At 42.4% G+C, this 15,385-nt stretch overlaps 1 protein-coding gene and 1 long non-coding RNA gene across 2 annotated transcripts; both read right to left on the bottom strand.

The window, feature by feature from the left end:
• Positions 1–4,216: 4,216 nt before the first annotated feature.
• On the bottom strand, positions 4,217–8,283 carry PFDN4 (prefoldin subunit 4). Its single transcript, XM_039497287.1, has 4 exons — positions 8,108–8,283; positions 6,747–6,854; positions 5,267–5,410; positions 4,217–4,640 (listed from the first exon to the last, which is right to left on the bottom strand). The coding sequence occupies exons 1-4, from the start codon at positions 8,129–8,131 to the stop codon at positions 4,509–4,511; spliced, it is 408 nt and encodes a 135-aa protein (XP_039353221.1). The 5' UTR covers positions 8,132–8,283; the 3' UTR covers positions 4,217–4,508.
• A 3,883-nt stretch (positions 8,284–12,166) lies between these two features.
• On the bottom strand, positions 12,167–13,518 carry LOC120379785. Its single transcript, XR_005587594.1, has 3 exons — positions 13,202–13,518; positions 12,507–12,579; positions 12,167–12,341 (listed from the first exon to the last, which is right to left on the bottom strand). It is a non-coding gene; the product is annotated as an uncharacterized LOC120379785 (long non-coding RNA).
• Positions 13,519–15,385: the final 1,867 nt, after the last annotated feature.

Raw genomic sequence — 15,385 nt, 5'->3', positions numbered from 1 at the left:
TACTGTATATTTTAGAGATTTATCCAGGTTAGTTTGAAAAGCTGACAAGTTATTATCTTTAGAGCCAAAACTTGACAAATGATAGGAGTATATACTGACCACAAAGAGTTTGGAAATGCTGACCTAAAGCACTTGAGATACAGTGAAAACGTCTATGGTTACAAGATAAGATTTTAACCCCCCTTTGCATCATTCATTGAATTGAACTGACCTTTCATTCTCTGCTGCTCAGCTACCTTCCCTGCTGCAACCGCAGAAACAAAAAGAAAAGCAACCTCCATTGACATCATAACTAATGCTAAGATTTTGTCATTGATATTTTTAGTAAAAGTCACAAACAGGACACATGCAATAAAGAAAAATTCACAAAAGCCTGTGACCTGTCCCTAACTTTTACTAAAAATATCCATGATAAAATGAGGAGCTGGGCAGCTACAGGGTGGGTAGGAGCGACGGCTACCTCACAGCTCCCTGCTACTGCAGGAGGCGGTGGGGACCCTGCAGCTCCCAGCCACAGGGGCTGAAGTTACAGGGGTCTTTGGAAGTCATGGATTCCACGATGTCTGTGACCTCCATGACAAAATCGTAGCCTTAATCATGAGTTGCAGAACTAAAACAATATGGTAAGTACATGGAAATAGTATTAATACTGAAAGAGAGCTGGACAGCTAGTCCAATCACTCAAGAACTAGAGATCTACCCCTCCAAACATAACATGCACAGAAAGCCCTTAGATTAAAATACTACTAAGCATTTACAAGGTACTTTTTATCTGCAAAATGTTTACATATGTGATTCACTTGACCATCCAGAGAATGACAGTAAACAATTTGCATTCTGACAATGATATTAAATAATGAATATTGTCAAGTGCAGCTAAATGACTCATGGCATGAGCAAAAGTACACAGAGGAGCTGGGCTTTCTAAGGGAGTATTTTGGTGGTTTATATTCATATTATCTGAACAAGATAACTATGAGGCAAACATTATTACAGATAAGAGAAATTTCACATCTACATAAAACTTACAAAATGAGGAGTTAGTTAGAATATATGCCAGCAGAAAGCCAATTACATATATACACAAGAGAGGAAGAAAGATATTAAACAGACAAATAAGGGTCCAGCAAATGTTTTCAAGACGTCATTAAAACTCTGTATTCATTTCTATATTGGCAATTAAAAAAAAAAAAAGCTCTCTCATATTTTATTTTATACAAATTTAAATCAAGCTGTAGGCAGGGGAAGTATAAAAAACTCAGCCTGATTTGAAAAAAATGTTAGATGCATAATTGCCTGATTGATTTGCAAGCACGATTACCCAAACTGCATGAGCAAATTGGGAAATTGTGCGTGCAGATAGGTAGTAAGATTTATGACAGCTCATTTTCAGATTCATAGTGATGCAGAGCATACATTTTACACACAAAACAACATCATACCCAGATCTTCAGGCTACATGGAAATCAACTGAACTTCACAAGCCTTGAAGCAGGTTTGCTTTCCCTTTAATTTGCCTCAAATATTCCAACATCATGCTAACCTGGCAAGTAAGTCATCGGTAAAAAAAGATACAGTACACAACATTAAAGCACTACCCAGCCCAAAAGTTGAGCTCAATACATCCCTAAAGCATGCAGAAAATAGCATGCTTGTGGGCGCAGAAGTTGTGATTTTTTTGTTCTAAGGACTCTAGCAACAACACAGCTACAAAGAGAAACTAATTGGGCTACTGCCATTCTAGTAGGACCTTGCAGATTAGGAAAAGTGTAGCAACACTCATGGGTATACAAAGATGTTTGGGGGCTTCAGCTGTTAGAGATGTAGAAGGTTATCATCACCTCCAGACAGTTATTGCATTAGGGTCTCCACAGTTCTTCAAAACTTTCATTGGTATTAAATATTTGACCCTTATTAGTTGCAGTTCTCATGTTTGAATGAGTCATCCCCATAGAAAGGCTGCTTAGCTGGAAACCACACGATCATAATGGTTATCGCTTAAATACCCAAAGCCTGAAGGCTTTAGTGCGATGAGTACATTCCTGGCTGCAGAGGCTGCGCACAGGTCAGGGCTGTGCAAAGGAAAGATCTTAATGCTGGCAAATAGAGCTCATGACAGTGTCAATGCCACAGCTAAAGTTTTATTTTAATAAAATTAACCTAAAGACCATGCTCTGTGTCTCACTGTAAGCAAGGATTTTTGGCATTTCAATGCCATCTGCTGGATAGTTATCATTATGGTCCAAACTTCATGACCAATTAAATCAAGCTCACATTCTTTTCTTCTTTTTGGGGGGGGGGGGGGAAGGGGGAGAAGGGGATTCACCATGTAAATCTTACTTAGCTTTAGAGATGTAAAGACAAATTTATTTGAAGCACCTGCTTAAAAAGTCCCCCTGCTTTGTGTGTCTGTTCATAAAAGGAACTCCGTACACCAGCATCTCCTTTATCCGCAACCTTGCTGTTCAGCTCTCAAACTGCAGTATGTGTTCGATAGTAGCTTTGTTTGTATACTGCAGATGCGTCTGTTTGTCAAATCCTTATTGTGATATACTGCCTTGTTTTACAATTATAAGAACCTTAACCACCACAACAGAATTCCAGATTTTAAAGATTAACAACTTAACGCTTTACTGTTTGGATATAATATTCTAATTCTCAGTTAACACTATGCTAGCAAGATATTGCTCAAGCACATTGAACAATGAGTCCAATATTAATGTTTATTAGTAGTCCTTAAGCCATAGGGAAACAGAAGCAATGATTTTGTTCACATTCAGGTAGCTAGGAACAGAGCTAGTACTATGCAAGTGGGATCTCATTTTATAAAAAATCCAATGCTCCAGCCAACTGAAGTCTCTCTGCTTCCCCTGGACACCTCAGAAACCAGAGCTATCTTATACCTCCTGCCTGGAGAACACAAGGGTTATGTGGTGTGACCTGGAGTTCAGTAAATCTAGGACTTTAAAGACTCCTAACTGTAGAGTTCATTCTCTCACTAAAGGCCCATCTTGTAGTACTATCATGGTTTGACAGTCCACTGGTTTACTTAAGTGCCTTAGAAGAGTTCAACTGTCAAAGAATTATAGCAAGAAAGAGGTGAGCTGAAATAACAAGGGCCCAACTAACAGTGCGACTAACTCTTGTGATTCTATTGTAAGTTTTGCAGGTTTGGCAAGCCCAGATCTTGGAAGCATGGCCTCAATCCTCAAAAGACATGCAGTCATGTTCTATGCCTCTTTAAGTCCCTAAGCCTACCATTTAGGCATCACTGACACTTTAAAAACCGTTACTCAGCTGTCGCCTAACCCCATCGTTGCCTAGGGATGTAGGCACTTAAGTTTCCACTTAAGCAGCACAGCACCACACAAAAGACAGCCAGGAGTGGAGAGAAACATGACACCTCTAGCACTCAGCCTATCATGATCAAAAGACAAACTGTTTCTATTGCTAGGAAATGGGTTAATGGAACTGCCTAGGTACCCAAGCCCCTTGCCTTGCCACTTCATTTCTGGTTAGTTTAGGAGACTCCCTGCTCAGTTTGCTGGCTTCTGAAGATCTCTCAGGAGGCTGGGCTTAAATCAGGGCTGAGGATTCCACTAGGAAGCAGGCCACCTAGAGGGTTAGCTGTAGCTCAGTAGCTTTGAGGATTTAGACTGATATGTTTAGGTGAGAATCTCAGCTTTTTCTTTGTTTGTTTTTTAAATTAAAGTAAGCTTCTAGTCCTCAAGGCTAGAGAGAAAAGCTTGAAAACATGATTCAATGTACCCTAAGGGCTCAAACACCAGAATCAAGTTTTTAAGGTAAGCCATTAAAATAAAAACTAGATATTTAGTCTAAACAAAATGTAAATTAGTTTCAAGATATCAATAAGTCTGAAAGCGTTGGATGGGCTACAATGACTTTGGAAACTAAACTTTCCTGAATCTCAACTGCCTCATAATACTTAATTTTTTTTTAAGTGCTTTGTGATCCTTGGATGAAAAGCAACATATCACTGATTGATAATGATCGTATATCGTGCTTTTCATCAATAGACATCAAAGCAGGTAAAAATTATTAAACAATCATACTAAAGTATTATAGTACAATTGTTAACTATTACCTGTCAGTGAGGACAGATTAATCCAATATATCTGATGGCAGAAATTTCAGATTTTTAGCATTTCACACACTCTGGATAGTAATTTCCACAAACAAAAACAAGGGAAATGTATGATATTTGCTTGACTTTATTATTATTTTAATAAAGAGAATGTAAAGACCTCAATCTTGATGTGCATCAGCAATACATGGAAGGCTATTGCTTTTCCTGAAACAAATAAATAGCTGTAGGTAAGCAAAATAAGAAAGCTTTCATTATATAGGTAGAACTCATGACTGGAAAGCCATATAACAATAAATGAATGGGATTTTTTAAAAAAACATTATTGGAAAGAAGGGAAATGTCAAGAGTCACATTTAATAAACCATTACAAAAAACTGCATACTGTGTATTTAGGAAAAAATTAACTGTCATCAGCCTCAAGGTTTATATTGTTTCCAAATTTTGCATAAAGCTGAACCTTCAGGTCAGATAATACCCTCTGAATTGATTCCACTCGAGATTCTAACACTTCAATTTCTCCTTGTAAGTTTTTCTGGAAGACAAAATATTCGCTAATTAATACCAAAGCACACTGAGCAAAGTGTCTCATTTATTTACCTATAGATTACATAGTCAAGCAAACTATATTCCAATTATTTTAGAGGATTCATGGACTGGGAACAGGACAGAATTCAGAGCTTTCAGTTGCAAGTTCAAATCCTGGTCAGTAGTGACCAGAAACAAATTACTCTCCACTAGATGTTCTGGGCCACATGTTAAGTTTACCGGTGGCATCTCTTCAGTTACTAATAGACAGGTAGATCTACATCATAAAATACAAATGCATGTTCAGCAAAAGCCAAAGACTGAATCAGTCATCATGGCACACATCCTTGTATATATTCCCATCACTCCTCCAGATCAGCATAATACACACTGATGAGGCAGCAGGGGGAACCATTGTGCTGTTATTGCCCATGCAGCACTTCTTCTGTAGCTAACTTGGGGATTTCAGACTAGAGTCATTATTAATATTTGACACATAACCTTACTCTTTCTGAATCTCTGACATAGTACTAAGTGACAGATGAACATCTCATGACCATCAGCACACCCATCCTAATGTAGAGCTCTCTGTAGCACTGAATATATCAAAGGGACTCTCCCGCCCTCACAAACCTTTGCCTCCTCCAGCATCTCATGTGTCTCATCTTGGGAATGACTGATAAAAACATCACCAATCTGATAGGGTATCAGTATTGAATCTTCATCATCAAGCATCATCATGTCATCGCATGCATCTTCCAAATTCTGAAGTTGTTTCTGTGAAGTCAAAACCCAGTCAAAAAGCTGGTCACCTTGTCCCATACGATTTATGCATTAACAGCTACTTCAGCTTTATAATCAAAGCTATTCTGAACTGTAGTGGCATAATGTGGAGCAGGATCAGCAGAACTGTCAGGTATACTTGGCAGAGACAAGGTAGGTGAGGTTGTATCTTTTTTTGGACCAACTTCTGTTGGTGGAAGGGACATGCTCTTGAGAGTCACAGAGCTCTTCTTCAGATCTGGTTCAGGTAAGGAAATATTTCTTTACAAACTGCACAATCAACTTGTGAAACTTGTTGCCAGGGGATGCTGTGAAGGCCAAAAGTATAACTTGGTTCAAATAAAGAATTAGATAAGTTTATGTAGGACAGGTCGATCAATGGCTATTAGCCAAGATAGTCAGGGACATAACCCCATGCTCTGGGTGTCCCTAAACCTCTGACTGTGAACAGCTGGGACTAGATGACAGGGGATAGATCACTCAATTGCCCTGTTCTGTTCATTCCCTCTGAAGCATCGGGCATTGGCCACTGTCGGAAGATAGTATCAGAGGGGTAGTCTGGTCTCTCAAAAGCAACAAAGAAAGAGAGCAGACATATAGACTAACAGGCGTTTTGTTGCATGAATACCCACTCTTTGAATAGAAGTGAATTCTCGAAGAAGAGGTGGATTTCATGCAAAAAAACGCTTGCATCTCTATAAGGTGCCACAGGATTCTTTGTTGCTTTGTCGGAAGATAGGATACTGGGCTACATAGACCTGGTCTGACGCTGTTATGGCCATTCTTATGCCTGAGCTAAATACAAACTGGGACAGATTGTTAAGCATAAGGGGTTCACATATGCTGTAGTAGGCCTGACGATTAGGATTTCAACAGAGTTGCACCAGCATAACTCTAGAGTAATGCTTTGGGGAGTCTGGCCCAGAAACTGTAGCAAAAGCTCTGTATAATCCTTGATTAATTCACACAACTTTTTCCCATATGATGATTAAGGGGTTCTAAGCATTGTATGCACAAGTAGAAGATACACATTCAAGATAAATATTGGTCATCGTGTGAGAAGCTCATGCTAAAATAAATTTGTCAGTCTTTAAGGTGCCACAAGTACTCCTGTTCTTCCTATACCTAATCACTCTTCCATCTTCATTTTGCTTTAGCTATTTTCAAACTAACTTTATAGACAGACTAGACTCCAAAAGCAAAGCCAGAACCAAAGTTCTTCCAGTTATAGTACACTCCAGCCCCTGCTACAGATGTGGACCCCTATTTTGAGCTGCATCAAAGATGAGCTCAGTGCCTCTGATGACATGCGAGTAGATAGCAAAGGTACCTTTTTAACTTCTATTTCTTCTTTCAGCTCTGTAATCCTGCTGGTATTTCTCGCAAACTTGTTAATTTTCTGTTGATCTTCAAAAGTAACATTGACATCTTCAGCAGCCTGGATAGGGGGAGAGGTTATAGAGAAGACTTAATTGTTACTTTATCTTAATTTTTCCTAAAAATATTATGTAATACCCCCAAGACTGTAATAACTTTTATACCTAAAAGTTAAGTTATACTTATATTTCTCATAGTTTCTTTCATAAGGACAGATCTATACTAGAAAAGATTTGCCAGTACAGTTATGGCAGCAGATGCTCTTCCTGTACATACAGCTTATATCAACAAAAAAGTGATTTTCCAGTATAGCTTATACTTATTCCCCTGTAGAATACCGACAAAATCAGGTTTATGCCGATTTAAATGCATCTACACTAGGGCTTTTGCCTCTTTAGAAACATCATTAAACAACCTCCCCCCTCCCTTTCATTATTAGACCAAGAGGTATCAGTTGGGGTGACCAGATGTCCCAATTTTATAGGGACAATCCCGATATTTGGGGCTTTTATATGGGCCCCTATTACCCCCCCCCCCCCAAACACACACACGCCCTGTCCCGATTTTTCACTTGTTATCTGGTCACCCTAGTTTGAGTATAGACCTGACACTAACATAGTTACCTTTTAACCTTACCAGCACTGTGGAGCAAACATTAATGGGAAGTGCACACAGCAGGGACTGGGCCAGGGGCCCCCACCAAGCTGAAAGGCATGTGGGGGGGGGGTGCCGGGGCAGTGCCTATGGGAGCACACAACAGACACACAGAGCAGCGGGAGGGGATCAGTGCCCCGCCCCGCCTGGGGGGAGGGGAAGAGAAGATTGAAGCCCCCCCGGCCCAGCACTCCCCTAGGCCCGGGAACGCCCAGCCTGAGGACAGGCCAGGCCGCAGGGGAGCCCCCCCGTATGGAGGAAGCTGGCGCGGCCCAACACACCGGGACCGCGCAGGCAGCACCAACCCTCGGGGGGGGGGGGGCGCTAGAGGAAGGCGGCGCAGAGCGGGCCCCGGGCCCCTCAGACGGGGGAGGGGGCGCAGAGCGGCGCCAGGGCCCCCCTCGGACGGGGACGGGGGCGGGGAGGCGGCACAGAGCGGGCCCCGGGCCCCTCAGACCAGGGGGGGGGCGCAGAGCGGGGGGGCGGGGAGGCGGCGCAGAGCGGGCCCCGGGCCCCTCAGACAAGGGGGGGCACAGAGCGGCGCCCGGGGCCCCCTCGGGCGGGGGCGGGGAGGCGGCGCAGAGCGGGCCCCGCAGCCGGGGAGCGCAGAGCGCGAGGACGGACTCAAGGCTCCCCGAGCCAGGTCCTCCCCACACTCACCGCTTTCTTCATGGTGGCAGCCATGTTGGACTGAACTATTGGCCCCTCTGGGAAGGGGGAGATCCCAGTTACCAGCTCCCTCGCCCTAGGTCGGTCCCGGCTGAGCCGCGGCGGCGCTTCCCGCTCCCGAGGCCGCGCTCGCCGGCCCCACCCCAAGACCTTGGGTCAAACATATTAAACTGGAACCCCCGCACTTGGTACCATCCGCTTAAAGGCGCTGTCAGTAGGATATTTATCCGCCGACGGAATAGGGGGCTTTAGATGCCGGTCGCGCCAGTTGCCGCTAGGTGGCGCAACGAGCCAGCAAATGGAGAGAGGGAGCCCAGGGTCGCTTTACAGTAGTGTACCCCCGCCCCCCAGCAATGCACCCATCCACACCTGGGGGAACCAGCCACACTGACCCCCCCATTATTGGGGTGGGGGGAGCAGTCACCCATGCACTCCCCATGCTTGGGGGAACCAGTGCCTCACCCTTCTCCACCTCCCACTCATCAGTCCATTTATTATAATGAATATGGATCAATTACATTAATTACAGTCCTGTAAATAACATATTAATAAAGATGGCTGGTGCCAACGGTGTCTTCTGACTGTGGTAGCTGAGCGCCACATGAATATTAAGGGCATCTACCCTCACATACTCCGCCGAGATCAGGAAGCGTTATCCCCATTTACAGACGGGGGCATCGAGGCACAGAGGTCCCAGGTTTCTCTAGTCCTAGGCCGGTGCCTGAACCACAAGACCAGTCCTCTCCCCAGGACATCTGTCTTGCTGTGGAAATTACTAGAGGTGGAGGGAAAAAATTCTTCAACTCCAAATTCCTTTCCTGAGGAACTTTGTGAGCAAATAATAAATATTTTGTTAAAACAGAGGGATTTTTTTCCTAAATAGAAATAAGGGCAGTTGGCATTTGCACTGCATAATTGCCTCCACATGCTTCGGTTTATTTATTTAGCTTATATCACAGCTACGAAAAAAATCAGGTTACCATAACATTTCATAACCACAGCTGCGGGGGTGTGTTTTGGCTTCAGTGGACTCCTGACAACCAGTTGCCATTAGCGCAATGTTGGGCCCAACATTCAAGAGCCTGGAGCCTTGGTAGAACAGGGTGTATGGCTGATGATGTGTTTGGTGAGCTGACAACTAGCCAAGGTTTTGAGAGCAATTTTATTGACAGAAAGTAGCTTTGGTGGGACGTCTCCCTAATATTTGCAAGAGATCTTGTGCATACAGCTGTGCGGTCTCCCTCAAGCCTCAGTGAAGTGACCTTGACTTCAGAAAAGCATTTTTTTTAAATCGCTGCTGACTGGCACAAAGCAACCAGAGCAAGGTTTGAGATCTGGCCCTTAAAATTCTGCTACTGGTTAGTAGTCCTTAAGTGCCTAATCCTGTAGTCTACCAAGCACCGCCTGAGGGTGATGTTGTGTGTCTTCAATTCCCACTGATTTCAGAAGAACAAGATAAATACTATAGCACTAAAGATCAAAAGGGGGGATTTCCAAGAAACATGTAGCTCATAACAGTAACCTTTGCAAATTTGACTTTCCTGTCATGCCCATTTGCTTGGTCTCTTTGGCCCAATAACTGTTTTAGTATTTACACACAGTGGACTGGCACACGTACAGCACTTGATTTACTGTAAGTAGGCTCAGTGAACTCAACTGGAAAGGACTTCCTATGTGCAAAAAGTTAAACATTTGTAAAGGTTTGCAGGATCTGGATCTTAGATTGCAGGGCGTGTTAATTGACATATGTAACAATTGCAGGAGACTCAAATACGCAAAGGTTCTTGGAAGCAACCCTATTTACTGTTTAGTGTCGCATTTTCCTGAGCCATCTTTCCTGTACATGTATCCTCTCTTGGTTATTTTAAATAAAATAAATGAGGAAACCCACAAATTCAAAAGAAAAAAATTATACAGACACACACAAGAAGAAACAAATAGAACAGTATCAACGTGTGTATGTTTATGTGCCAAGCCCAAAATTAGTGCTTTACAGTTCTCTAGTACCTGTCATGCAAGACTTTCAAAACTCTCTACAAACATTAATTAATACTCACATCATCATTATGAGGTATCTAGGTAGGTATTAACTCCATTTCAGAGTTGTGGAAACTGAGGCACAGATAATTTAAGGCCAACACTGGGTGCCCAGATTGAAGCATCTAAGGTGTCTCAAGTTGGGCACCCAATAATTGAGTATGTTGGAGAATTTGTGCCTAAGTAATGTGAGTTAGAACAAGGAATAAAATCTGAAGCTACTGACTCCCCACCCTGTGCTTCTGCCACCAGGCCATCCTTCCTTCACAAAAGGCTCATAAAAATGAATCCAGTTAACAGATGAGAGTAAAAATGAATGAAAGTGCCCCAAGAGCTATAGACACAAGAAGCAATGGCTTCCAGAAACTGCTCCCGGCTAACACCAAACAGTTGGGGCTCATTAGTTTTGAAAGAGACGTCCTAGCAGCCATGGAGAAGAGTTAATGCTTCTTCCCTCATTAGACAAAGAGATACACAATAGCAATACAGATGCCAAGTCAAGATAAGAAAGAAGTCTGCATTTCTGTCCTGTTATCTGTGGGCTTGGAGCATACTCCTCACAAATCCTCAGATTCTGAGGGGTTGGGGTACTGTCTGCACTGGAGCTGGCCAGGAATTTTTCAACAAAGCTTTTTGTGGAAAATACAGATTCATCAAAACAGAAACAGTCCATTTCAATTAATTCCCTGTTCCTAAAAAATTTTTGGGAAAAAAAAGGTTCCAGAATTGTTCTAAGTGAAAGATATTCTATTTTTGGTTCAGAATGACTGTTTCAAAAATCAAGCTAGTTTGTAGTAAAAAGAATGTAAAATATATAAAATAAAATCTTCAAAATGTTTGGGCATGATCAAAATGAAACATTTCAATTGGCCTGATTCTCTCTCCTCAATATATATAAACAGTTTGCAAACATTGGTGAGATTTTCAACTTTTTGTCCCAATTAGGGATGAGAAAAATGTTCAAAATGTTGAAGATTTGGGACAGGAAAACCACTTCTGGCCACATGTATTCCAGAACCCGTCCTTTCATTGCACTAGTAGTCAGCCACCTACCTCTCTGAATTCTCTGCAATGTGCACTTCCCAGAGGTGACCGAGTTCTCTTTTCCCTTCTTAAGGGTTCCCCCATGAAAGAGGATGATTTAGGTCATAGCTATTCCTGTATCTGCATTAGATGAATAATACATGCTATATCTGAGCCAATTTAATTTCCCTCAACATAAAAGGACTGGAATTAATAGCAACTGGATGTTTCCAAAGCTTTGAAACTGCCTATTCTCCTACATGCTTAGGCAGGATTTGTGGTGAGTACATGTTTATGTGTTACTGTGGTATATAAAGAAAGGAAAAGCAGTCTGCACAGGTACAATTTTCTGAGGGTGGCATAAGATAAACTCGTTGAACTCAGTGACCTAATTTCTCTTTCAGTTGCACAAATGGGTTGCTCTTTCTTGCTTGAGTTTTGTTTTTACATGAACTTACTCTCAGTTTTCTGTTTGGCGGAACTCATTCCATCAGTCTGTCCTTTTAGTACTTGTAACCTAACCACCCTTCAACTCATGCCTCTTCCTTGGTTCTTTGGGCATTTTCCCAGCCATTACATGCCCTAGTTTTTGCAGTACAACTCAGTGGGAAAGGAAAAAAGGCACAGACAGATCTGATGGAAGCAGACTAGGGACAGGTCTATACTACAGACCTAGATCAGTATAACTGTGTTGCTCAGGGGTGTGAAAAATCCACATCCCTGAGCAAAGTCATTATACCAACCTAATCCCCAGTGTAGACAGTGCTATGTTGACAGGGGAAATTCTCCTATCAGCATAACTACTCGGAGAGGTGGATTAGCTACGCAGATAGAAGAAGCTCTCCCATCAGCATAGTAGTATCTTCTCCAAAGCACCACAGAAGCACAGCTGCACCATTGTAGCACTGAATGTGAAGACAAGCCCAAGTCCATGCAATAGGTTCCTGCCCCAAAGTGACCCCCATGTGCACAGAAGTGACTCACCAGCCAAAACCCTCTTGTGGTTGGAGCCTTCCCTTAGTCTCCCTCCTGTTGGTCATGGTGTCTGGGTCTTCCATGGCCAGGTAGCTTCAAAATTCAACCCCTCAAGTCCAGCTGTAACTGGTCACTACCCAAGCTGGCTTCTCCCAGCTCACCTCTTAAGTGTCCTTCACCCAGTTCTCATCTGGTTAAAATGGAATTAAAAGAAATCTTTTGCTTAGCATATCTAGACTTACACCTCTCATAAGCTAAACTAGACATAGTGTTGTTAGCTGGCCTTATGTGAGGGATTTAAGGTTTTATTTCAAGGAGATGGCCAAGAGATTCTTAAGTAACATGGCTAACTTACCTTATTCCACGCAGTCCTGGACCCATATTTCAATTGGAAAGAATAAACCAGTTCTGTGTACTTTTCATGAGTTCTATTAAAAAGAATAAGCAAGCAGATATTAAGCAAAAATGTCACTAAGGCTAAAACTATTATGACTTCATTAAACTAATTAAGAATGAAATGATACAATGATCAAATCAAGGGCACAGTTAAGAGTGAATCAACAGATCAATGGGTTAACAGTGATGTTGGCTTAGATAACCATCATACCCTGGGAAAGAGCACTCTTAAATCCCTAAAATTAACCTTTAAATGTGCCACCTAATCAGTATAGTATCTCCTTGGTTAGAGTGAGCTGTGAGCATTGTAACACCACCTCTGTTCTGAAATCACTTGGTAAAACTCACAGATGCCCTGGGGAGTAAGAAGAGAAGAAGAATAGCCACAATAACAAGAGTGAGATTTAATGAGGAAGCATGTAGTATCACTGAAGTTGGTCTCTGTACTGCCTTCAGACTAGCCTGATGGAGTTTACTGTTCCAGGGGATCCCTCTTGGTCAGGATCTAAAACCAAAGTGGACAGTTACATTCTACAGCAGTATCAGAGGGGTAGCCATGTTAGTCTGGATCTGTAAAAAGCAGCAAAGAGTCCTGTGGCACCTTATAGACTAACAGAACTATTGGAGCATAAGCTTTCGTGGGTGAATACTCACTTCATCAGACGCATGTGGTGGAAATTTCCAGAGGCAGGTATCAATATGCAGGCAAGAATACTTCTGTTAGTCTATAAGGTGCCTCAGGACTTTGTCTCATTCTACACCAGATTTCACTGTCAAGACAGGATCTCTTGGTTGAGGGGTTTTAAACTAAAGCAAAGCAGCAATTCCTTCAGTTGTGGCCATTGTCATTTCTGAAAAATAGCTAATGGTTTAATCAGCAACATATACTCACTCACACATTTTCTCATTAGCACATTACAGTCTTACATGTTTACAGGGCAAGCCCTGTCTCTGACCTTTCTAATGAGAGCTCATAGATTTCCAGAGCACACTCTGTCCAGAAAAATAACGTTTCTGTCCTCCCACAAAGATCTAGCCCAACCCGGTTCAGACACAACCATCTGTCTCTGATGTCAAGGCAATGTGTTTTCCAAGCTTCTCTCTTCAGTGCTAGAATTCATTACCATATTATGTGAAGTCTCTTTTCTTCCCCAAATCAGTTTTTTTTCCTAAACACCTTTGAACCAGGTCATCCCCACCACAATAGGAGGTTCCTTTTTTCCCCCAAGCATTAAGTGTATGGCTTCAAGTCATTCTGCAAGTATCAACCTGACCCACTGAGCTCACGCAGCCCAAAGCAGGCAGAAAGCTCCCCTAATGAAGCAGCTAGAGATTCCCGTTGTGTAGAGGAACTCTTTGGTGGAATAAATCTGTTTCGATGTCTCTACTTGACTCATATGGAAACCATGTTGGGGCAGGAGGTGGTGTGACCGGAAAGCTCTATGCTCCAGTGATTCTGGTCCAGTGGAGTGGCCTTCGGTATAACTTACTGCAGCCATGGAGCTAGTCTTCCTTCCAGTATGGCAGATAGCACCAGAATGAAGGACGTGCAGAGCTGGCACAAAAGAACTTCTGTCTCTCCACTGCCCCATCAGGACATGCACCAGCCACTATTCAGCCAGACACAAGGCTCTGGGCCTATAATCTTAGCTCTGTATCACTATCTTTCTACCGTGAATTTAATAAAGTATCGGCTTACTCTGACAAGTGAATATAAAACTAGCACATTGTCTCTTAGTGACTCCATATCAAATGTGCTCAGTTTACCATTAAAAATATGTTTGTGTGTTTGTTTTTCTTATGTGCAGCCCCACAAGCTCAGCCTGGGATCTAAGAGTCTATCTGGCTTCTTGGCTTGCACATCATCACCAATAATAAAGGCTCAGCAGCTCAAATTACCCTCAGTTATACCTGTACAATCCAGCTGTACTCAACTGATGGTCTCAATGATACCTATGCAACCCTTTTGTTCCCACTGGGTTGTGCAGGTGTCCCTTAGTAAACAATTCATATAAGAAGGGATAGAATCTATCTCCCTTTCCCTTAGCTGTGCTGTCTTTGCAGGGCCAACAAGAACAAAAAGCATTAAAAACTTATTCTACCTCTGGCTTTAAATACAGACAGGAACAGAAGGTCTGGTGAGTAAGCTGTCATTTTTGCACAGGCATTTTCAGAGTTAAACCGCACTCTAAGCCATAATCTGCATTCAGATTGGAAGCGTTTTAAACAATGCTCACTTAAATGATACCCTTTGCAAGCACTGTGTCTGTCTGCCTCCAAGCCAGTATGCATCTCAGGTTCTCTAAGACTGGTGCCCAATACAGCGGATGACAAAGCATGAATGGGATGGAAGAGAATACTACCAATATATTTTGGTCCCTTTAGCTAGTTATTCCAAATCCATTGCTAAAGCCTCGTCTACAGTGAGCTTTCCTGTAAAAACTCCTATCTTTGTTATAGCACCAGAGCAGCTCCTCTGTAATAGCAATGGTGGGAGCTGGTGTAGCCTGGGTACAGATGTATTTACCATCTTGTAGTCTAGGCTTGCTCTGAGCACTATAGATGACAGAGTAATAAAAATGCCCCATCATGGGTTCCAGCACTTCCACCGCTGTTATAACTGGGGAAATTGTACCAATGACAGTACAATGTCTGTAGAGTTTCCCCAAAATACTAGTGTAATATGCATGGAATCAGCAAAATGAGTTTGACTCACTTTCTAATGCTAGTCCTATCCATTTTCTCCCTTTTTTTCTTCTCTTTCCAGTAATTACTAACATACCCTCCCCATATATCCCAAGGCATATCATTGGATGAATTCTATTAGAGATGGGCTCT

This window comes from Mauremys reevesii, linkage group 13 (genome assembly GCF_016161935.1).
Source record: "Mauremys reevesii isolate NIE-2019 linkage group 13, ASM1616193v1, whole genome shotgun sequence".
NCBI classification, from domain to species: Eukaryota; Metazoa; Chordata; order Testudines; family Geoemydidae; genus Mauremys; species Mauremys reevesii.
This window is presented reverse-complemented; position numbering and strand designations above follow the sequence as displayed.

Coding starts and splice junctions, on each gene's coding strand:
- PFDN4 (XM_039497287.1), bottom strand. CDS start 8,131: ATGGCTGCCACCATGAAGAAAGCG. Junction 5,411..6,746: donor AAGAAATAGAAGTTAAAAAG/GTACCTTTGCTA, acceptor TTGACTTCACAG/AAACAACTTCAGAATTTGGA. Junction 4,641..5,266: donor AGATGCTGGAGGAGGCAAAG/GTTTGTGAGGGC, acceptor TTTGTCTTCCAG/AAAAACTTACAAGGAGAAAT.